This window comes from Somniosus microcephalus, chromosome 18, assembly GCF_052327205.1.
Source record: "Somniosus microcephalus isolate GS21.2 chromosome 18, FLI_Smic_1.0, whole genome shotgun sequence".
In the NCBI taxonomy this organism is placed as follows: Eukaryota; Metazoa; Chordata; class Chondrichthyes; order Squaliformes; family Somniosidae; genus Somniosus; species Somniosus microcephalus.
The window spans coordinates 72,941,443-72,967,022 of NC_141004.1; the positions used below are offsets into that span (position 1 = coordinate 72,941,443).

A 25,580-nucleotide genomic window follows, 5' to 3' on the forward strand; every position below is an offset into this window, starting at 1 on the left:
ACAGTGACAGGATCGGACAAAGTCAACATGGATTTACAAAAGGTAAATCGTGCTTGCCTAATCTACTGGAATTTTTTGAGGATGTAACTGGTAAAATAGATAAGGGAGAACCAGTGGATGTGGTGTATTTGGACTTTCAGAAGGCTTTCGATAAGGTCCCGCATAAGAGATTAGCGTGTAAAGTTAAGGCACATGGGATTGGGGGCAAGGCACTGACTTGGATAAAGAACTGGTTGGCAGACAAGAAGCAAAGAGTTGGAATAAACGGGTCTTTTTCCGAGTGGCAGGCAGTGACTAGTGGGGTACCGCAGGGATCGGTCCTAGGACCCCAGCTATTCACAATATATATATAAATGATCTAGATGAGGGAACTAGATGTAATATCTCCAAGTTTGCAGACAACACAAAGCTGGGTGGGCGTGTGTGCTGTGAGGAGGATGCAGTGACACTCCAGTATGATTTGGACAGGTTGGGTGATTGGGCAGAAGCATGACAGATGCAGTATACAGGAAACTTTCTGATATCCAGCACTGACGGGACCGAGCTGGTGCCGTAACAGCAAAAGTGCCGGACATACCAGAGTTAATGTTTAAACATACAGAACTGAGAAGCTCCGTGTGAATCAACAAACCCTGTTGCTTAGCAACAGCTTCAAAATAGTCAGCTGCAGCTGCAAGCGTCTGTAGCTGAAGCTGTTGCTATAGCTACAGACCTTGCAGTGCTTGACTGGGAAAAAAAAAGCAACGAGAACTAAAAAAACATATAGAAAACGGCTCCTGATTTTTGCCGTTAGATCGAGTATTCCGGACATATAACCTCCGGATAAACCAAAGTTTCCTGTAATGTGGATAAATGCGAGGTTATCCACTTTGGTGGCAAAAACAGGAAGGCAAATTATTATCTGAACGGCAATAGATTGGGAGAAGGGGAAGTGCAACAAGACCTGGGTGTCCTTGTGCACCAGTCGCTGAAGGTAAGCATGCAGGCGGTTAAGAAGGCAAATGGTATGTTGGCCTTCGTAGCGAGAGGGTTCGAGTACAAGAACAAGGATGTCTTGCTGCAGTTGTACAGGGCCTTGGTGAGACCACACCTTGAGTATTGTGTGCAGTTTTGGTCGCCTTATCTGAGGAAAGATGTTCTTGCCACGGAGGAAGTGCAGCGAAGATTCATCAGACTGATACCTGGGATGGCAGGAATGACGTATGAGGAGAGATTGGGTCAATTGGGCTTATACTCGCTGGAGTTTAGAATGAGAGGGGATCTCATTGAAACTTACAAAATTCTAACAGGGCTGGACAGACTGGATGCAGGAAGGATGTTCCCGATGGCGGGGGAGTCCAGAACCAGGGGTCACAGTCTAAGGATAAGGGGTAAGCCATTTAGGACAGAGATGAGGAGGAATTTCTTCACCCAGAGAGTGGTGAACCTGTGGAATTCTCTACCACAGAAGGCAGTGGAGGCCTCATTAAATATATTCAAGAAGGAGTTGGATATATTTCTTAAGGCTAAAGGGATCAAGGGATATGGGGAGAAGGCAGGGACAGGGTACTGAATTTGGATGATCAGCCATGATCTCATTGAATGGCGGAGCAGGCTCGAGGGGCCGAATGGCCTACTCCTGCTCCTATCTTCTATGTTTCTATGTTTCGCTCATGTACTGTTTTTGCATTTAAAAACCAGCCGCGCAGCTTGGAGGGAACATTGGATGTATCTCATTCGGACTGGTTGACTTTTCTACTTTGAGGACTGCCAACCTTTTACAGGAAACTCTTTTTTATCCGGCACCGACGGGACCAGCGTGGTGCCGGTTGATCAAAAAGTCCGGATTACAGAGAGGTATACTTAGCAAGGTACGAGAGGCCCGTACATGGCCACAGGTGCAGGAGCCCCGGTTACACGGCACTTGTGCAGGAGTCCCTGTTACACGGCCACAGATCCAGGAGTCCCTGTTGCACGGCCACAGATTCAGAACCTACTCCTGAATTTTGCCGGTTAAGAGAGATTTCCGGATATTTAGGTGCCGGTTAAAATACCTCATCTTTATCTATTTTTTAATCTTATCCACTACTGCTACCACCTCCTCCTTTACTGCTACCATGGAAGCATCCTCCTCTCTGGTGAAGACAGATTCGCAGTACTCATTTAGTATCTCAGCCATGCCCTCTGCCTCCACAAGATCATCTCCTTTTTGGTCTCTAATCGGCCCCATTGACTACCCTTTTACTATTTATGTTTATAAAATAAGTTTGGGATCCCTTTTATGTTAGCCGCTAATCTATTCTCATACTCTCTCTTTGCCCCTCTCATTCCTTTTTTTTTTAGATCTCCTCTGAACTTTCTTTAGCTTGGTTCTCCACTACATTATGAACCTTACATTTGTCATAAGCCTCCTTTTTCTGTCTCATTTTAATCTCTCTATGTTTTGTTGTCCAGGGAGCTCTAGCTTTGGAGGCTCTTCCTTTCCTCCTCGTGGGAATGTGTCTACTCTGTACCTGAACCATCTCCTCTTTGAAGGCCTCCCATTGTTCAGTTACTGTTTTACCTGCCAATTTTTGATTCCAATACACCTGGGTCAGATCCCTTTTCAAATCACTGAAATTAGCCCTCCTCCAGATAACTATTTTTACACTTGATTGTTCCTTGTCCTTTTCCACAGCTATTCTAAACCTGAAGCTAATCATAACGGTTTCCCAAATGCTCCACTTACCCCACTTCATTCCCCAGAACTAGATCCAGCACTGCTTCCTTCCTCCTTGTGCTGGGAACACATTGATCAAGAAAGTTCTCGAGCACATTTCAAGCGTTCCTCCCCCTCTTTATCCTTTACACTGTTACTATCCCAATCTACATTCAGATAATTGAAGATCCCATTATCACTACTCTGTAGTTAGAATAGAATCATAGAATAGTACAGCACAGAAGGATGCCATTCGGCCCATTGAATCTGCACCGGCTCTTTTGAAGAGCAATCCAGTTAGTCCCACTCCCCTGCTCTTTCCCCATATCGCTGAAATGTTTTCTCCTTCAAGTGTTTATCCAGTTCCCTTTTGAAGGCTACTATTGAATCTGTATCCACCGCCCTATCAGGCAGTGCCTTCCAAATCCTAACCCTTCAGTGCATAAAAAAGTTTTTCATGTCGCCTCTGGTTCTTTTACCAATCACCTTAAATCTGTTCATGCATCTTTCTGTAATTTACCTGTAAATTTGCTCCTCTACTTCCTTCCCACTATTTGGTGGCCTATAGTATACACCCAGTAGCATAATAGCGCCTTCCTTAATTCTAACCAAATAGATGTTGTCTTTGGCTCCTCAACTACATCATCCCTCTCCAGTGCTATAATAGCTTCTTTGATCAGTACTGTCACCCTCCTCCTTCTTCTGTTCCTTCCCTTCTTTCCTGAATACCTTGTAGCCAGGAATAAAGTTCCCAATCCTCCCCTGATTGAGCCAGGTTTCTGTTATTGCCACTATATCATAGTCCCATGTGCCTCCAGCATTATTTACCATGCTCCGTGCATTTACGTACATGCACTCCAAACCCACCTCTGACTGCTTCGCATTTGCCCCGTCTGATCCCTCCTATTTCTGAACTATTCTTTACTCCAGTGATATTTGTCTCTCCCAGTCCTCTGTGCACCTGGTTTCTCCTCTCAAATGTTTCATCCTGGTGTCCATCCCCCTGCCAAAAACCATTTCTATTAACAGCTTAGTATGAGACATAGTCTCGTGGTGCTCTTACCCTCTCGGTAGTCTCTGGTGGGTGGAATTTCTCAGACTGATTACACCAATGATTCTCCACGTACTGCTTGAGAATTACAGATGCCAGCTGTGGAGAAGAGGTGCCTGGTTAAATGCTTTTCATCATTTACATTTCTTGATAAACACAGCATCACCCAAACTTCTCTGTTTACACTGTTATCTGCACTCAATATTCTCCTGGGTTCAGCGCAAGTGGGCCCCATGTCCCTTATGATCAGGAGTTTACCTTTACTGCCCAACATTGAGTAGCATATAATAGCATGACCCAGGGCCACAATAATGAACCCAACGCTGCGTGCACAGGACATTAATCTCATGTCCTCGTGTCGAATGGAGCCATTCCAACACATGATGTGAAGATGTTACTGGAATTTGAATCCCACTGTTTCACACTGACAGTACGCAAAACACACATTTCTTTCAGATGCTTTGCCCGGGTTCCAACTGCTGGACTGAATACACTTTCTTACATAGCTTGTGTGTTATGTGGATCCAACCCCTTATGTGCTGAGTTTAGCTTAATACAGTGACACCTGTAAATTACAGACACCTTAGCTGTCCTTTTATTGCAGGTGTCACTTTTAAAATTGTCATTGTATGTACAGTACAGTAAAAATTCACAGTAGAATGGAAAGTTCCTTACCCAGCAACCATAGCAGCAGAGAAACCGCTCTATCCCTGGGATAGAGCCGTGCAAGCATTCAATCCCAGGAATAAAGCAGTTTCTCTGCTACTATAGATGCTGGGTAAAGAGCTCTCCATTCCACAATAGCCATTTTGTTCACAAAACCCTCTGGTGCCTCGCACTGACCTGCTAATCCAGTGTAGTAACATCTAGATATAAATTAACCAAAACTCTTTCCTATGCCAAATAGTCAAAAACCTCAAAGCTTAACATTCAAGTTCCCCTGTTCCATTATCCTTTAACGGACCAATATCGCTGTGACATCCTCCACATACCTGCCGGATAGCCAGAACACCCCGGGGATCCACTGTCAGCTCAGCCAGGTGAACACCGAACTCTGAAACAGAACAGGTCAACCTGTCAGCAAGGACGCATTTCACCAAATCACAAGTAGGGTATGAGGGGGACTGGGTCAGTATCAGAGAGAGAGGGGCTGGGTCAGTATCAGAGAGAGGGGGGCTGGGGCAGTATCAGAGAGAGAGGGGCTGGGTCAGTATCAGAGAGAGAGGGGCTGGGGCAGTATGAGAGAGAGAGAGGGGCTGGGGCAGTATCAGAGAGAGAGAGAGGGGCTGGGTCAGTATCAGAGAGAGAGGGGCTGGGGCATTATCAGAGAGAGAAAGAGGGGCTGGGTCAGTATGAGAGAGAGGGGCTGGGTCAGTATCAGAGAGAGTGAGAGAGAGGGGCTTAGTCAGTATCAGAGAGAGAGGGAGGGGCTGGGTCAGTATCAGAGAGAGAGAGAGGCTGGGTCAGTATCAGAGAGAGAGGGGCTGGGTCAGTGTCAGACAGAGAGAGAGGGACTGGGTCAGTATCAGAGAGAGAGAGGGGCTGGGTCAGTATCAGAGAGAGAGGGGCTGGGGCAGTATCAGAGAGAGAGAGAGGGGCTGGGTCAGTATCAGAGAGAGGGGGGCTGGGGCAGTATCAGAGAGAGAGGGGCTGGGTCAGTATCAGAGAGAGAGGGGCTGGGGCAGTATCAGAGAGAGAGGGGCTGGGGCAGTATCAGAGAGAGAGAGAGAGGGGCTGGGTCAGTATCAGAGAGAGGGGGGCTGGGGCATTATCAGAGAGAGAAAGAGGGGCTGGGTCAGTATGAGAGAGAGGGGCTGGGTCAGTATCAGAGAGAGTGAGAGAGAGGGGCTTAGTCAGTATCAGAGAGAGAGGGAGGGGCTGGGTCAGTATCAGAGAGAGAGAGGCTGGGTCAGTATCAGAGAGAGAGGGGCTGGGTCAGTGTCAGACAGAGAGAGAGAGGGACTGGGTCAGTATCAGAGAGAGAGAGGGGCTGGGTCAGTATCAGAGAGAGAGGGGCTGGGTCAGTAGCAGAGAGAGGGGGGGAAGTGGGTCAGTATCACAGAGAGAGGGGTTGGGTCAGTGTCACACACAAGTCTGTCACTGTATAACACTGGGGCACAGTACTGGGGGGTACAGGTCTGTCACTGTATAACACTGGGGTACAGTACTGGGGGTACAGGTCTGTCACTGTATAACACTGGGGTACAGTACTAAGGGGTACAGGTCTGTCACTGTACAACACTGGGGTACAGTACTGCGGGTACATGTCTGTCACTGTATAACACTGGGGTACAGTACTGGACGTACAGGTCTGTCACTGTATAACACTGGGGTACAGTACTGGTGGGTACAGGTCTGTCACTGTATAACACTGGGGTACAGTACTGGGGGGGTACACGTCTGTCACTGTATAACACTGGAGTACAGTACTGGGGGGTACAGGTCTGTCACTGTATAACACTGGGGTACAGTACTGGGGGTACAGGTCTGTCACTGTATAACACTGGGGTACAGTACTGGGGGTACAGGTCTGTCACTGTATAACACTGGGGTACAGTACTGGGGGGTACAGGTCTGTCACTGTATAACACTGGGGTACAGTACTGGGGGTACAGGTCTGTCACTGTATAACACTGGGGTACAGTACTGGGGGTACAGGTCTGTCACTGTATAACACTGGGGTACAGTACTGGGGGGTACAGGTCTATCACTGTATAACACTGGGGTACAGTACTGGGGGGTACAGGTCTGTCACTGTATAACACTGGGGTACAGTACTGGGGGGTACAGGTCTGTCACTATGACACCGGGGTACAGCATTGGGGGGTACAAGTCTGTCACTGTATAACACTGGGGTACAGTACTGGGGGTACAGGTCTGTCACTGTATAACACTGGGGTACAGTACTGGGGGGTACAGGTCTGTCACTGTATAACACTGGGGTACAGTACTGGGGGTACAGGTCTGTCACTGTATAACACTGGGGTACAGTACTGGGGGGTACAGGTCTGTCACTGTATAACACTGGGGTACAGTACTGAAGGGTACAGGTCTGTCACTGTATAACACTGGGGTACAGTACCGGGGGTACAGGTCTGTCACTGTATAACACTGGGGTACAGTGCTGGGGGGTACAGGTCTGTCACTGTAAAACACTGGGGGACAGTACTGGGGGGTACAGGTCTGTCACTGTATAACACTGGGGTACAGTACTGGGGGGTACAGGTCTGTCACTGTATAACACTGGGGTACAGTACTGGGGGGTACAGGTCTGTCACTGTATAACACTGGGGTACAGTACTGGGGGGGACAGGTCTGTCACTGTATAACACGGGTACAGTACTGGGGGGTACAGGTCTATCACTGTATAACACTGGGGTACAGTACTGGGGGGTACAGGTCTGTCACTGTATAACACTGGGGGACAGTGCTGGGGGTACAGGTCTGTCACTGTATAACACTGGGGTACAGTACTGGGGGGGTACAGGTCTGTCACTGTATAACACTGGGGGACAGTACTGGGGGGTACAGGTCTGTCACTGTATAACACTGGGGTACAGTACTGGGGGGTACAGGTCTGTCACTGTATAACACAGGGTACAGTACTGGGGGGTACAGGTCTGTCACAGTATAACACTGGGGTACAGTACTTGGGGGTACAGGTCTGTCACTGTATAACACTGGGGGACAGTACTGGGGTGTACAGGTCTGTCACTGTATAACACTGGAGTACAGTACTGGGGGGACAGGTCTGTCACTGTATAACACTGGGGTACAGTACGGGGGCTACAGGTCTGTCACTGTATAACACGGGTACAGTACTGGGGGGTTCAGGTCTGTCACTGTATAACACTGGGGTACAGTACTGGGGGGTACAGGTCTGTCACTGAATAACACTGGGGTACAGGTCTGTCACTGAAGAACACTGGGGTACAGTACTGGGGGTACAGGTCTGTCACTGTATAACATTGGGGTACAGTACTGGTGGGTACAGGTCTGTCACTGTATAACACTGGGGTACAGTACCGGGGGGTACAGGTCTGTCACTGTATTACACTGGGGTACAGTACTGGGGGTACAGGTCTGTCACTGTATAACACTGGGGGACAGTGCTGGGGGTACAGGTCCGTCACTGTATAACACGGGTACAGTACTGGGGTACAGGTCTGTCGCTGTATAACACTGGGGTACAGTACTGGTGGGTACAGGTCTGTCACTGTATAACACTGGGGTACAGTACTGGGGTACAGGTCTGTCACTGTATAACACTGGGGTACAGTACTGGTGGGTACGGGTCTGTCACTGTATAACACTGGGGTACAGTACTGGGGGTACAGGTCTGTCACTGTATAACACTGGGGGACAGTGCTGGGGTACAGGTCTGTCACTGCATAACACTGGGGTACAGTACTGGGGGGGGTACAGGTCTGTCAATGTATAACACTGGGGTACAGTACTGGGGGGTACAGGTCTGTCACTGTATAACACTGGGGTACAGTACTGGGGGGTACAGGTCTGTCACTGTATAACACTGGGGTACAGTACAGGTGGGTACAGGTCTGTCACTGTATAACACTGGGGTACAGTACTGGAGGGTACAGGTCTGTCACTGTATAAGACTGGGGTACAGTACTGGGGGTACAGGTCTGTCACTGTATAACACTGGGGTACAGTACTGGGGGTACAGGTCTGTCACTGTATTACACTGGGGTACAGTACTGCGGGTACAGGTCTGTCACTGTATAAAACTGGGGGACAGTGCTGGGGGTACAGGTCTGTCACTGTATAACACTGGGGTACAGTACTGGGGGGTACAGGTCTGTCACTGTATACCACTGGGGGACAGTACTGGGGTGCAGGTCTGTCACTGTATAACACTGGGGTACAGTACTGGGCAGTACAGGTCCATCACTGTATAACACGGGTACAGTACTGGGGTACAGGTCTGTCGCTGTATAACACTGGGGTACAGTACTGGTGGGTACAGGTCTGTCACTGTATAACACTGGGGTACAGTACTGGGGTACAGGTCTGTCACTGTATAACACTGGGGTACAGTACTGGTGGGTATGGGTCTGTCACTGTATAACACTGGGGTACAGTACTGGGGGTACAGGTCTGTCACTGTATAACACTGGGGGACAGTGCTGGGGTACAGGTCTGTCACTGTATAACACTGGGGTACAGTACTGGGGGGGTACAGGTCTGTCAATGTATAACACGGGTACAGTACTGGGGGGTACAGGTCTGTCACTGTATAACACTGGGGTACAGTACTGGGGGGTACAGGTCTGTCACTGTATAATACTGGGGTACAGTACTGGGGGTACAGGTCTGTCACTGTATAACACTGGGGTACAGTACTGGAGGGTACAGGTCTGTCACTGTATAAGACTGGGGTACAGTACTGGTGGGTACAGGTCTGTCACTGTATAACACTGGGGGACAGTACTGGGGGTACAGGTCTGTCACTGTATAACACTGGGGTACAGTACTAAGGGGTACAGGTCTGTCACTGTACAACACTGGGGTACAGTACTGCGGGTACATGTCTGTCACTGTATAACACTGGGGTACAGTACTGGACGTACAGGTCTGTCACTGTATAACACTGGGGTACAGTACTGGTGGGTACAGGTCTGTCACTGTATAACACTGGGGTACAGTACTGGGGGGGTACAGGTCTGTCACTGTATAACACTGGGGTACAGGTCTGTCACTGTATAACACTGGGGTACAGTACTGGGGGTACAGGTCTGTCACTGTATAACACGGGGGTACAGGTCTGTCACTGTATAACACTGGGGTACAGTGCTGGGGGTACAGGTCTGTCACTGTATAACACTGGGGTACAGTACTGGGGGTACAGGTCTGTCACTGTATAACACTGGGGTACAGTACTGGGGGGTACAGGTCTATCACTGTATAACACTGGGGTACAGTACTGGGGGGTACAGGTCTGTCACTGTATAACACTGGGGTACAGTACTGGGGGGTACAGGTCTGTCACTATGACACCGGGGTACAGCATTGGGGGGTACAAGTCTGTCACTGTATAACACTGGGGTACAGTACTGGGGGTACAGGTCTGTCACTGTCTAACACTGGGGTACAGTGCTGGGGGGTACAGGTCTGTCACTGTAAAACACTGGGGGACAGTACTGGGGGGTACAGGTCTGTCACTGTATAACACTGGGGTACAGTACTGGGGGGGTACAGTCTGTCACTGTATAACACTGGGGTACAGTACTGGGGGGTACAGGTCTGTCACTGTATAACACTGGGGTACAGTACTGGGGGGTGCAGGTCTGTCACTGTATAACACTGGGGTACAGTACTGGGGGGTACAGGTCTATCACTGTATAACACTGGGGTACAGTACTGGGGGGTACAGGTCTGTCACTGTATAACACTGGGGGACAGTGCTGGGGGTACAGGTCTGTCACTATAACACTGGGGTACAGTACTGGGGGGGTACAGGTCTGTCACTGTATAACACTGGGGGACAGTGCTGGGGGGTACAGGTCTGTCACTGTATAACACTGGGGTACAGTACTGGGGGGTACAGGTCTGTCACTGTATAACACAGGGTACAGTACTGGGGGGTACAGGTCTGTCACAGTATAAGACTGGGATACAGTACTTGGGGGTACAGGTCTGTCACTGTATAACACTGGGGGACAGTACTGGGGTGTACAGGTCTGTCACTGTATAACACGAGTACAGTACTGGGGGGACAGGTCTGTCACTGTATAACACTGGGGTACAGTACGGGGGCTACAGGTCTGTCACTGTATAACACGGGTACAGTACTGGGGGGTTCAGGTCTGTCACTGTATAACACTGGGGTACAGTACTGGGGGGTACAGGTCTGTCACTGTATAACACTGGGGTACAGGTCTGTCACTGAAGAACACTGGGGTACAGTACTGGGGGGTACAGGTCTGTCACTGTATAACACTGGGGTACAGTACTGGTGGGTACAGGTCTGTCACTGTATAACACTGGGGTACAGTACTGGGGGGTACAGGTCTGTCACTGTATAACACTGGGGTACAGTACTGGGGGGTACAGGTCTATCACTGTATAACACTGAGGTACAGTACTGGGGGGTACAGGTCAGTCACTGTATAACACTGGGGGACAGTGCTGGGGGTACAGGTCTGTCACTGTATAACACTGGGGTACAGCACTGGGGGGTACAGGTCTGTCACTGTATACCACTGGGGGACAGTACTGGGGTGCAGGTCTGTCACTGTATAACACGGGTACAGTACTGGGGTACAGGTCTGTCGCTGTATAACACTGGGATACAGTACTGGGGGGTACAAGTCTGTCACTGTATAACACTGGGGTACAGTACTGGGGTACAGGTCTGTCGCTGTATTACACTGGGGTACAGTACTGCGGGTACAGGTCTGTCACTGTATAACACTGGGGGACAGTGCTGGGGGTACAGGTCTGTCACTGTATAACACTGGGGTACAGTACTGGGGGGTACAGGTCTGTCACTGTATAATACTGGGGTACAGTACAGGTGGGTACAGGTCTGTCACTGTATAGCACTGGGGTACAGTACTGGAGGGTACAGGTCTGTCACTGTATAAGACTGGGGTACAGTACTGGTGGGTACAGGTCTGTCACTGTATAACACTGGGGGACAGTGCTGGGGGTACAGGTCTGTCACTGTATAACACTGGGGTACAGTACTGGGGGGGGTACAGGTCTGTCAATGTATAACACTGGGGTACAGTACTGGGGGGTACAGGTCTGTCACTGTATAACACTGGGGTACAGTACTGGGGGGTACAGGTCTGTCACTGTATAATACTGGGGTACAGTACAGGTGGGTACAGGTCTGTCACTGTATAGCACTGGGGTACAGTACTGGAGGGTACAGGTCTGTCACTGTATAAGACTGGGGTACAGTACTGGTGGGTACAGGTCTGTCACTGTATAACACTGGGGGACAGTGCTGGGGGTACAGGTCTGTCACTGTATAACACTGGGGTACAGTACTGCGGGGTACAGGTCTGTCACTGTATACCACTGGGGGACAGTACTGGGGTGCAGGTCTGTCACTGTATAACACTGGGGTACAGTACTGGGGAGTACAGGTCTGTCACTGTATAACACGGGTACAGTACTGGGGTACAGGTCTGTCGCTGTATAACACTGGGATACAGTACTGGGGGGTACAGGTCTGTCACTGTATAACACTGGGGTACAGTACTGGTGGGTACAGGTCTGTCACTGTATAACACTGGGGTACAGTACTGGGGGTACAGGTCTGTCACTGTATAACACTGGGGTACAGTACTGGAGGGTACAGGTCTGTCACTGTATAAGACTGGGGTACAGTACTGGGGGTACAGGTCTGTCACTGTATAACACTGGGGTACAGTACTGGGGGTACAGGTCTGTCACTGTATTACACTGGGGTACAGTACTGCGGGTACAGGTCTGTCACTGTATAAAACTGGGGGACAGTGCTGGGGGTACAGGTCTGTCACTGTATAACACTGGGGTACAGTACTGGGGGGTACAGGTCTGTCACTGTATACCACTGGGGGACAGTACTGGGGTGCAGGTCTGTCACTGTATAACACTGGGGTACAGTACTGGGCAGTACAGGTCCATCACTGTATAACACGGGTACAGTACTGGGGTACAGGTCTGTCGCTGTATAACACTGGGGTACAGTACTGGTGGGTACAGGTCTGTCACTGTATAACACTGGGGTACAGTACTGGGGTACAGGTCTGTCACTGTATAACACTGGGGTACAGTACTGGTGGGTATGGGTCTGTCACTGTATAACACTGGGGTACAGTACTGGGGGTACAGGTCTGTCACTGTATAACACTGGGGGACAGTGCTGGGGTACAGGTCTGTCACTGTATAACACTGGGGTACAGTACTGGGGGGGTACAGGTCTGTCAATGTATAACACGGGTACAGTACTGGGGGGTACAGGTCTGTCACTGTATAACACTGGGGTACAGTACTGGGGGGTACAGGTCTGTCACTGTATAATACTGGGGTACAGTACTGGGGGTACAGGTCTGTCACTGTATAACACTGGGGTACAGTACTGGAGGGTACAGGTCTGTCACTGTATAAGACTGGGGTACAGTACTGGTGGGTACAGGTCTGTCACTGTATAACACTGGGGGACAGTACTGGGGGTACAGGTCTGTCACTGTATAACACTGGGGTACAGTACTAAGGGGTACAGGTCTGTCACTGTACAACACTGGGGTACAGTACTGCGGGTACATGTCTGTCACTGTATAACACTGGGGTACAGTACTGGACGTACAGGTCTGTCACTGTATAACACTGGGGTACAGTACTGGTGGGTACAGGTCTGTCACTGTATAACACTGGGGTACAGTACTGGGGGGGTACAGGTCTGTCACTGTATAACACTGGGGTACAGGTCTGTCACTGTATAACACTGGGGTACAGTACTGGGGGTACAGGTCTGTCACTGTATAACACGGGGGTACAGGTCTGTCACTGTATAACACTGGGGTACAGTGCTGGGGGTACAGGTCTGTCACTGTATAACACTGGGGTACAGTACTGGGGGTACAGGTCTGTCACTGTATAACACTGGGGTACAGTACTGGGGGGTACAGGTCTATCACTGTATAACACTGGGGTACAGTACTGGGGGGTACAGGTCTGTCACTGTATAACACTGGGGTACAGTACTGGGGGGTACAGGTCTGTCACTATGACACCGGGGTACAGCATTGGGGGGTACAAGTCTGTCACTGTATAACACTGGGGTACAGTACTGGGGGTACAGGTCTGTCACTGTCTAACACTGGGGTACAGTGCTGGGGGGTACAGGTCTGTCACTGTAAAACACTGGGGGACAGTACTGGGGGGTACAGGTCTGTCACTGTATAACACTGGGGTACAGTACTGGGGGGGTACAGTCTGTCACTGTATAACACTGGGGTACAGTACTGGGGGGTACAGGTCTGTCACTGTATAACACTGGGGTACAGTACTGGGGGGTGCAGGTCTGTCACTGTATAACACTGGGGTACAGTACTGGGGGGTACAGGTCTATCACTGTATAACACTGGGGTACAGTACTGGGGGGTACAGGTCTGTCACTGTATAACACTGGGGGACAGTGCTGGGGGTACAGGTCTGTCACTATAACACTGGGGTACAGTACTGGGGGGGTACAGGTCTGTCACTGTATAACACTGGGGGACAGTGCTGGGGGGTACAGGTCTGTCACTGTATAACACTGGGGTACAGTACTGGGGGGTACAGGTCTGTCACTGTATAACACAGGGTACAGTACTGGGGGGTACAGGTCTGTCACAGTATAAGACTGGGATACAGTACTTGGGGGTACAGGTCTGTCACTGTATAACACTGGGGGACAGTACTGGGGTGTACAGGTCTGTCACTGTATAACACGAGTACAGTACTGGGGGGACAGGTCTGTCACTGTATAACACTGGGGTACAGTACGGGGGCTACAGGTCTGTCACTGTATAACACGGGTACAGTACTGGGGGGTTCAGGTCTGTCACTGTATAACACTGGGGTACAGTACTGGGGGGTACAGGTCTGTCACTGTATAACACTGGGGTACAGGTCTGTCACTGAAGAACACTGGGGTACAGTACTGGGGGGTACAGGTCTGTCACTGTATAACACTGGGGTACAGTACTGGTGGGTACAGGTCTGTCACTGTATAACACTGGGGTACAGTACTGGGGGGTACAGGTCTGTCACTGTATAACACTGGGGTACAGTACTGGGGGGTACAGGTCTATCACTGTATAACACTGAGGTACAGTACTGGGGGGTACAGGTCAGTCACTGTATAACACTGGGGGACAGTGCTGGGGGTACAGGTCTGTCACTGTATAACACTGGGGTACAGCACTGGGGGGTACAGGTCTGTCACTGTATACCACTGGGGGACAGTACTGGGGTGCAGGTCTGTCACTGTATAACACGGGTACAGTACTGGGGTACAGGTCTGTCGCTGTATAACACTGGGATACAGTACTGGGGGGTACAAGTCTGTCACTGTATAACACTGGGGTACAGTACTGGGGTACAGGTCTGTCGCTGTATTACACTGGGGTACAGTACTGCGGGTACAGGTCTGTCACTGTATAACACTGGGGGACAGTGCTGGGGGTACAGGTCTGTCACTGTATAACACTGGGGTACAGTACTGGGGGGTACAGGTCTGTCACTGTATAATACTGGGGTACAGTACAGGTGGGTACAGGTCTGTCACTGTATAGCACTGGGGTACAGTACTGGAGGGTACAGGTCTGTCACTGTATAAGACTGGGGTACAGTACTGGTGGGTACAGGTCTGTCACTGTATAACACTGGGGGACAGTGCTGGGGGTACAGGTCTGTCACTGTATAACACTGGGGTACAGTACTGGGGGGGGTACAGGTCTGTCAATGTATAACACTGGGGTACAGTACTGGGGGGTACAGGTCTGTCACTGTATAACACTGGGGTACAGTACTGGGGGGTACAGGTCTGTCACTGTATAATACTGGGGTACAGTACAGGTGGGTACAGGTCTGTCACTGTATAGCACTGGGGTACAGTACTGGAGGGTACAGGTCTGTCACTGTATAAGACTGGGGTACAGTACTGGTGGGTACAGGTCTGTCACTGTATAACACTGGGGGACAGTGCTGGGGGTACAGGTCTGTCACTGTATAACACTGGGGTACAGTACTGCGGGGTACAGGTCTGTCACTGTATACCACTGGGGGACAGTACTGGGGTGCAGGTCTGTCACTGTATAACACTGGGGTACAGTACTGGGGAGTACAGGTCTGTCACTGTATAACACGGGTACAGTACTGGGGTACAGGTCTGTCGCTGTATAACACTGGGATACAGTACTGGGGGGTACAGGTCTGTCACTGTATAACACTGGGGTACAGTACTGGTGGGTACAGGTCTGTCACTGTATAACACTGGGGTACAGTACTGGGGGTACAGGTCTGTCACTGTATAACACTGGGGTACAGTACTGGTGGGTACGGGTCTGTCACTGTATAACACTGGGGTACAGCACTAGGGGGTACAGGTCTGTCACTGTATAACTGGGGGATAGTTCTGGGGGTACAGGTCTGTCACTGTATAACACTGGGGTACAGTACTGGGGGGGTACAAGTCCGTCAATGTATAACACTGGGGTACAGTACTGGGGGTACATGTCTGTCACTGTATAACACTGGGGTACAGTACTGGTGGGTACAGGTCTGTCACTGTATAAGACTGGGGTACAGTACTGGAGGGTACAGGTCTGTCACTGTATAACACTGGGGTGCAGTACTGGTGGGTACAGGTCTGTCACTGTATAACACTGGGGTACAGTACTGGGGGTACAGGTCTGTCACTGTATAACACTGGGGTACAGGTCTGTCACTGTATAACACTGGGGTACAGTACTGGGGGGCTACAGGTCTGTCAATGTATAACACTGGGGTACAGTACTGGTGGGTACAGGTCTGTCACTGTATAACACTGGGGTACAGTACAGGGGGTACAGGTCTGTCACTGTATAACACTGGGGTACAGTACTGGTGGGTACAGGTCTGTCACTGTATAACACTGGGGGACAGTACTGGGGGATACAGGTCTGTCACTGTATAACACTGGGGGACAGTACTGGGGGTACAGGTCTGTCACTGTATAACACTGGGGTACAGTACTGGGGGGGTACAGGTCTGTCACTGTCTAACACTGGGGTACAGTATTGGGGGTACAGGTCTATCACTGTATAACACTGGGGTACAGTACTGGGGGTACAGGTCCGTCACTGTATAACACTGGGGGACAGTACTGGGGGGTACAGGTCTATCACTGTATAACGCTGGGGTACAGTACTGAGGGGTACAGGTCTGTCACTGTATAACACTGGGGGACAGTACTGGGGTGTACAGTTCTGTCACTGTATAACACTGGGGTACAGTACTGGGGGGTACAGGTCTGTCACTGTATAACACGGGTACACTACTGGGGGGTACAGGTCTGTCACTGTTTAACACTGGGGTACAGTACTGGTGGGTACAGGTCTGTCACTGTATAACACTGGGGTACAGTAATGGGGGGTACAGGTCTGTCACTGTATAACACTGGGGGACAGTACTGGGGGGTACAGGTCTGTCACTGTATAACACTGGGATACAGTACTGGGGGGTACAGGTCTGTCACTGTATAACACTGGGGTACAGTACTGGGGGTACAGGTCTGTCACTGTATAACACTGGGGTACAGTACTGGTGGGTAGGGGTCTGTCACTGTATAACACTGGGGTACAGTACTGGGGGTACAGGTCTGTCACTGTTTAACACTGGGGGACAGTACTGGGGTGTACAGGTCTGTCACTGTATAACACTGGGGTACAATACTGGGGGTACAGGTCTGTCACTGTATAACAATGGGGTACAGTACTGGGGGTACAGGTCTGTCACTGTATAACACTGGGGTACAGGTCTGTCACTGTATAACACTGGGGTACAGTACTGGTGGGTACAGGTCTGTCACTGTATAACACTGGGGTACAGAACTGGTGGGTACAGGTCTGTCACTGTATAACACTGGGGTACAGTACTGGGGGTACAGGTCTGTCACTGTATAACACTGGGGTACAGTACTGGGGGTACAGGTCTGTCACTGTATAACATTGGGGTACAGTACTGGTGGGTACAGGTCTGTCACTGTATAACACTGGGGTACAGGTCTGTCACTGTATAACACTGGGGTACAGTACTGGTGGGTACAGGTCTGTCACTGCATAACACTGGGGTACAGTACTGGGGGTACAGGTCTGTCACTGTATAACACTGGGGGACAGTACTGGGGGGTACAGGTCTGTCACTGCATAACACGGGTACAGTACTGGGGGGGTACAGGTCTGTCACTGTATAACACTGGGGGACAGTACTGGGGGGTACAGGTCTGTCACTGTATAACACTGGTGTACAGTACTGGTGGGTACAGGTCAGTCACTGTATAACACTGGGGGACAGTACTGGGGGTACTGGTCTATCACTGTATAACACTGGGGTACAGTACTGGGGGTACAGGTCTGTCACTGTATAACACTGGGGGACAGTACTGGGGGTACTGGTCTATCACTGTATAACACTGGGGTACAGTACTGGGGGTACAGGTCTGTCACTGTTTAACACTGGGGGACAGTACTGGGGTGTACAGGTCTGTCACTGTATAACACTGGGGTACAATACTGGGGGTACAGGTCTGTCACTGTATAACAATGGGGTACAGTACTGGGGGATACAGGTCTGTCACTATAACACTGGGGTACAGAACTGGTGGGTACCGGTCTGTCACTGTATAACACTGGGGTACAGTACTGGGGGTACAGGTCTGTCACTGTATAACACTGGGGTACAGGTCTGTCACTGTATAACTGGGGGATAGTTCTGGGGGTACAGGTCTGTCACTGTATAACACTGGGGTACAGTACTGGGGGGGTACAGGTCTGTCAATGTATAACACTGGGGTACAGTACTGGGGGTACATGTCTGTCACTGTATAACACTGGGGTACAGTACTGGTGGGTACAGGTCTGTCACTGTATAAGACTGGGGTACAGTACTGGAGGGTACAGGTCTGTCACTGTATAACACTGGGGTGCAGTACTGGTGGGTACAGGTCTGTCACTGTATAACACTGGGGTACAGTACTGGGGGTACAGGTCTGTCACTGTATAACACTGGGGTACAGGTCTGTTACTGTATAACACTGGGGTACAGTACTGGGGGGCTACAGGTCTGTCAATGTATAACACTGGGGTACAGTACTGGTGGGTACAGGTCTGTCACTGTATAACACTGGGGTACAGTACAGGGGGTACAGGTCTGTCACTGTATAACACTGGGGTACAGTACTGGTGGGTACAGGTCTGTCACTGTATAACACTGGGGGACAGTACTGGGGGATACAGGTCTGTCACTGTATAACACTGGGGGACAGTACTGGGGGTACAGGTCTGTCACTGTATAACACTGGGGTACAGTACTGGGGGGGTACAGGTCTGTCACTGTCTAACACTGGGGTACAGTATTGGGGGTACAGGTCTATCACTGTATAACACTGGGGTACAGTACTGGGGGTACAGGTCCGTCACTGTATAACACTGGGGGACAGTACTGGGGGGTACAGGTCTATCACTGTATAACGCTGGGGTACAGTACTGAGGGGTACAGGTCTGTCACTGTATAACACTGGGGGACAGTACTGGGGTGTACAGTTCTGTCACTGTATAACACTGGGGTACAGTACTGGGGGGTACAGGTCTGTCACTGTATAACACGGGTACACTACTGGGGGGTACAGGTCTGTCACTGTTTAACACTGGGGTACAGTACTGGTGGGTACAGGTCTGTCACTGTATAACACTGGGGTACAGTAATGGGGGGTACAGGTCTGTCACTGTATAACACTGGGGGACAGTACTGGGGGGTACAGGTCTGTCACTGTATAACACTGGGATACAGTACTGGGGGGTACAGGTCTGTCACTGTATAACACTGGGGTACAGTACTGGGGGTACAGGTCTGTCACTGTATAACACTGGGGTACAGTACTGGTGGGTAGGGGTCTGTCACTGTATAACACTGGGGTACAGTACTGGGGGTACAGGTCTGTCACTGTTTAACACTGGGGGACAGTACTGGGGTGTACAGGTCTGTCACTGTATAACACTGGGGTACAATACTGGGGGTACAGGTCTGTCACTGTATAACAATGGGGTACAGTACTGGGGGTACAGGTCTGTCACTGTATAACACTGGGGTACAGGTCTGTCACTGTATAACACTGGGGTACAGTACTGGTGGGTACAGGTCTGTCACTGTATAACACTGGGGTACAGAACTGGTGGGTACAGGTCTGTCACTGTATAACACTGGGGTACAGTACTGGGGGTACAGGTCTGTCACTGTATAACACTGGGGTACAGGTCTGTCACTGTATAACACTGGGGTACAGTACTGGGGGTACAGGTCTGTCACTGTATAACATTGGGGTACAGTACTGGTGGGTACAGGTCTGTCACTGTATAACACTGGGGTACAGGTCTGTCACTGTATAACACTGGGGTACAGTACTGGTGGGTACAGGTCTGTCACTGCATAACACTGGGGTACAGTACTGGGGGTACAGGTCTGTCACTGTATAACACTGGGGGACAGTACTGGGGGGTACAGGTCTGTCACTGCATAACACGGGTACAGTACTGGGGGGGTACAGGTCTGTCACTGTATAACACTGGGGGACAGTACTGGGGGGTACAGGTCTGTCACTGTATAACACTGGTGTACAGTACTGGTGGGTACAGGTCAGTCACTGTATAACACTGGGGGACAGTACTGGGGGTACTGGTCTATCACTGTATAACACTGGGGTACAGTACTGGGGGTACAGGTCTGTCACTGTATAACACTGGGGGACAGTACTGGGGGTACAGGTCTGTCACTGTATAACACTGGGGTACAGTACTGGGGGGTACAGGTCTGTCACTGTCTAACACCGGGGTACAGGTCTATCACTGTATAACACTGGGGTACAGTACTGAGGGGTACAGGTCTGTCACTGTATAACACTGGGGGACAGTACTGGGGGGTACAGGTCTGTCACTGTATAACACGGGGTACACTACTGGGGGGTACAGGTCTGTCACGGTATAACACGGGGTACAGTACTGGGGGGTACAGGTCTGTCACTGTATAACACTGGGGGACAGTACTGGGGGGTACAGGTCTGTCACTGTATAACACTGGGGTACAGTACTGGTGGGTACAGGTCTGTCACTGTATAACACTGGGGTACAGTACTGGGGGTACAGGTCTGTCACTGTATAACACTGGGGTACAGATCTGTCACTGTATAACACTGGGGTACAGTACCGGGGGTACAGGTCTGTCACTGTATAACATTGGGGTACAGTACTGGTGGGTACAGGTCTGTCACTGCATAACACGGGTACAGTACTGGGGGGGGGTACAGGTCTATCACTGTATAACACTGGGGTACAGTACTGAGGGGTACAGGTCTGTCACTGTATAACACTGGGGGACAGTACTGGGGGGTACAGGTCTGTCACTGTATAACACTGGGGTACAGTACTGGGGGGTACAGGTCTGTCACTGTATAACACGGGGTACACTACTGGGGGGTACAGGTCTGTCACTGTATAACACGGGGTACAGGTCTGTCACTGTATAATGCTGGGGTACAGTACTGGGGGTACAGGTCTGTCACTGTATAACACTGGGGACAGTACTGGGGTGTACAGGTCTGTCACTGTATAACACTGGGGTACAGTACTGGGGGGTACAGGTCTGTCACTGTATAACACGGTTACAGTACTGGGGGGTACAGGTCTGTCACTGTATAACACTGGGGTACAGTACTGGTGGGTACAGGTCTGTCACTGTATAACACTGGGGTACAGTACTGGGGGGTACAGGTCTGTCACTGTCTAACACTGGGGTACAGTACTGGGGGGTACAGGTCTGTCACTGTATAACACTGGGGTACAGTACTGGGGGGTACAGGTCTGTCACTGTATAACACTGGGGTACAGTACTGGGGGGTACAGGTCTGTCACTGTATAACACTGGGGGACAGTACTGGGGGTACAGGTCTGTCACTGTATAACATTGGGGTACAGTACTGGTGGGTACAGGTCTGTCACTGTATAACACTGGGGTACAGTACCGGGGGGTACAGGTCTGTCACTGTATTACACTGGGGTACAGTACTGGGGGTACAGGTCTGTCACTGTATAACACTGGGGGACAGTGCTGGGGGTACAGGTCCGTCACTGTATAACACGGGTACAGTACTGGGGTACAGGTCTGTCGCTGTATAACACTGGGGTACAGTACTGGTGGGTACAGGTCTGTCACTGTATAACACTGGGGTACAGTACTGGGGTACAGGTCTGTCACTGTATAACACTGGGGTACAGTACTGGTGGGTACGGGTCTGTCACTGTATAACACTGGGGTACAGTACTGGGGGTACAGGTCTGTCACTGTATAACACTGGGGGACAGTGCTGGGGTACAGGTCTGTCACTGCATAACACTGGGGTACAGTACTGGGGGGGGTACAGGTCTGTCAATGTATAACACTGGGGTACAGTACTGGGGGGTACAGGTCTGTCACTGTATAACACTGGGGTACAGTACTGGGGGGTACAGGTCTGTCACTGTATAACACTGGGGTACAGTACAGGTGGGTACAGGTCTGTCACTGTATAACACTGGGGTACAGTACTGGAGGGTACAGGTCTGTCACTGTATAAGACTGGGGTACAGGTCTGTCACTGTATAACACTGGGGGACAGTACTGGGGGTACTGGTCTATCACTGTATAACACTGGGGTACAGTACTGGGGGTACAGGTCTGTCACTGTATAACACTGGGGGACAGTACTGGGGGTACAGGTCTGTCACTGTATAACACTGGGGTACAGTACTGGGGGGTACAGGTCTGTCACTGTCTAACACCGGGGTACAGGTCTATCACTGTATAACACTGGGGTACAGTACTGAGGGGTACAGGTCTGTCACTGTATAACACTGGGGGACAGTACTGGGGGGTACAGGTCTGTCACTGTATAACACGGGGTACACTACTGGGGGGTACAGGTCTGTCACGGTATAACACGGGGTACAGTACTGGGGGGTACAGGTCTGTCACTGTATAACACTGGGGGACAGTACTGGGGGGTACAGGTCTGTCACTGTATAACACTGGGGTACAGTACTGGTGGGTACAGGTCTGTCACTGTATAACACTGGGGTACAGTACTGGGGGTACAGGTCTGTCACTGTATAACACTGGGGTACAGATCTGTCACTGTATAACACTGGGGTACAGTACCGGGGGTACAGGTCTGTCACTGTATAACATTGGGGTACAGTACTGGTGGGTACAGGTCTGTCACTGCATAACACGGGTACAGTACTGGGGGGGGGTACAGGTCTATCACTGTATAACACTGGGGTACAGTACTGAGGGGTACAGGTCTGTCACTGTATAACACTGGGGGACAGTACTGGGGGGTACAGGTCTGTCACTGTATAACACTGGGGTACAGTACTGGGGGGTACAGGTCTGTCACTGTATAACACGGGGTACACTACTGGGGGGTACAGGTCTGTCACTGTATAACACGGGGTACAGGTCTGTCACTGTATAATGCTGGGGTACAGTACTGGGGGTACAGGTCTGTCACTGTATAACACTGGGGACAGTACTGGGGTGTACAGGTCTGTCACTGTATAACACTGGGGTACAGTACTGGGGGGTACAGGTCTGTCACTGTATAACACGGTTACAGTACTGGGGGGTACAGGTCTGTCACTGTATAACACTGGGGTACAGTACTGGTGGGTACAGGTCTGTCACTGTATAACACTGGGGTACAGTACTGGGGGGTACAGGTCTGTCACTGTCTAACACTGGGGTACAGTACTGGGGGGTACAGGTCTGTCACTGTATAACACTGGGGTACAGTACTGGGGGGTACAGGTCTGTCACTGTATAACACTGGGGTACAGTACTGGGGGGTACAGGTCTGTCACTGTATAACACTGGGGGACAGTACTGGGGGTACAGGTCTGTCACTGTATAACATTGGGGTACAGTACTGGTGGGTACAGGTCTGTCACTGTATAACACTGGGGTACAGTACCGGGGGGTACAGGTCTGTCACTGTATTACACTGGGGTACAGTACTGGGGGTACAGGTCTGTCACTGTATAACACTGGGGGACAGTGCTGGGGGTACAGGTCCGTCACTGTATAACACGGGTACAGTACTGGGGTACAGGTCTGTCGCTGTATAACACTGGGGTACAGTACTGGTGGGTACAGGTCTGTCACTGTATAACACTGGGGTACAGTACTGGGGTACAGGTCTGTCACTGTATAACACTGGGGTACAGTACTGGTGGGTACGGGTCTGTCACTGTATAACACTGGGGTACAGTACTGGGGGTACAGGTCTGTCACTGTATAACACTGGGGGACAGTGCTGGGGTACAGGTCTGTCACTGCATAACACTGGGGTACAGTACTGGGGGGGGTACAGGTCTGTCAATGTATAACACTGGGGTACAGTACTGGGGGGTACAGGTCTGTCACTGTATAACACTGGGGTACAGTACTGGGGGGTACAGGTCTGTCACTGTATAACACTGGGGTACAGTACAGGTGGGTACAGGTCTGTCACTGTATAACACTGGGGTACAGTACTGGAGGGTACAGGTCTGTCACTGTATAAGACTGGGGTACAGGTCTGTCACTGTATAACACTGGGGTACAGTACTGGGGGTACAGGTCTGTCACTGTATTACACTGGGGTACAGTACTGCGGGTACAGGTCTGTCACTGTATAAAACTGGGGGACAGTGCTGGGGGTACAGGTCTGTCACTGTATAACACTGGGGTACAGTACTGGGGGGTACAGGTCTGTCACTGTATACCACTGGGGGACAGTACTGGGGTGCAGGTCTGTCACTGTATAACACTGGGGTACAGTACTGGGCAGTACAGGTCCATCACTGTATAACACGGGTACAGTACTGGGGTACAGGTCTGTCGCTGTATAACACTGGGGTACAGTACTGGTGGGTACAGGTCTGTCACTGTATAACACTGGGGTACAGTACTGGGGTACAGGTCTGTCACTGTATAACACTGGGGTACAGTACTGGTGGGTATGGGTCTGTCACTGTATAACACTGGGGTACAGTACTGGGGGTACAGGTCTGTCACTGTATAACACTGGGGGACAGTGCTGGGGTACAGGTCTGTCACTGTATAACACTGGGGTACAGTACTGGGGGGGGTACAGGTCTGTCAATGTATAACACGGGTACAGTACTGGGGGGTACAGGTCTGTCACTGTATAACACTGGGGTACAGTACTGGGGGGTACAGGTCTGTCACTGTATAATACTGGGGTACAGTACTGGGGGTACAGGTCTGTCACTGTATAACACTGGGGTACAGTACTGGAGGGTACAGGTCTGTCACTGTATAAGACTGGGGTACAGTACTGGTGGGTACAGGTCTGTCACTGTATAACACTGGGGGACAGTACTGGGGGTACAGGTCTGTCACTGTATAACACTGGGGTACAGTACTAAGGGGTACAGGTCTGTCACTGTACAACACTGGGGTACAGTACTGCGGGTACATGTCTGTCACTGTATAACACTGGGGTACAGTACTGGACGTACAGGTCTGTCACTGTATAACACTGGGGTACAGTACTGGTGGGTACAGGTCTGTCACTGTATAACACTGGGGTACAGTACTGGGGGGGTACAGGTCTGTCACTGTATAACACTGGGGTACAGGTCTGTCACTGTATAACACTGGGGTACAGTACTGGGGGTACAGGTCTGTCACTGTATAACACGGGGGTACAGGTCTGTCACTGTATAACACTGGGGTACAGTGCTGGGGGTACAGGTCTGTCACTGTATAACACTGGGGTACAGTACTGGGGGTACAGGTCTGTCACTGTATAACACTGGGGTACAGTACTGGGGGGTACAGGTCTATCACTGTATAACACTGGGGTACAGTACTGGGGGGTACAGGTCTGTCACTGTATAACACTGGGGTACAGTACTGGGGGGTACAGGTCTGTCACTATGACACCGGGGTACAGCATTGGGGGGTACAAGTCTGTCACTGTATAACACTGGGGTACAGTACTGGGGGTACAGGTCTGTCACTGTCTAACACTGGGGTACAGTGCTGGGGGGTACAGGT

The 25,580-nt window shown here is 50.7% G+C and overlaps 1 protein-coding gene across 1 annotated transcript in view; it reads right to left on the minus strand.

Annotated features, from left to right (window-relative positions):
* The window catches only part of ipo9 (importin 9), a 141,662-nt gene that overhangs the window by 106,641 nt on the left and 9,441 nt on the right, over nt 1–25,580 (minus strand). Inside the window, exons 3-4 of the mRNA XM_086011802.1 lie at nt 4,721–4,852; nt 3,741–3,827 (exon numbers count right to left, since the gene is read on the minus strand). Coding sequence (XP_085867928.1) covers nt 3,741–3,827; nt 4,721–4,852 — 219 coding nt within the window. The remainder of the gene's footprint in view (nt 1–3,740; nt 3,828–4,720; nt 4,853–25,580) is intronic.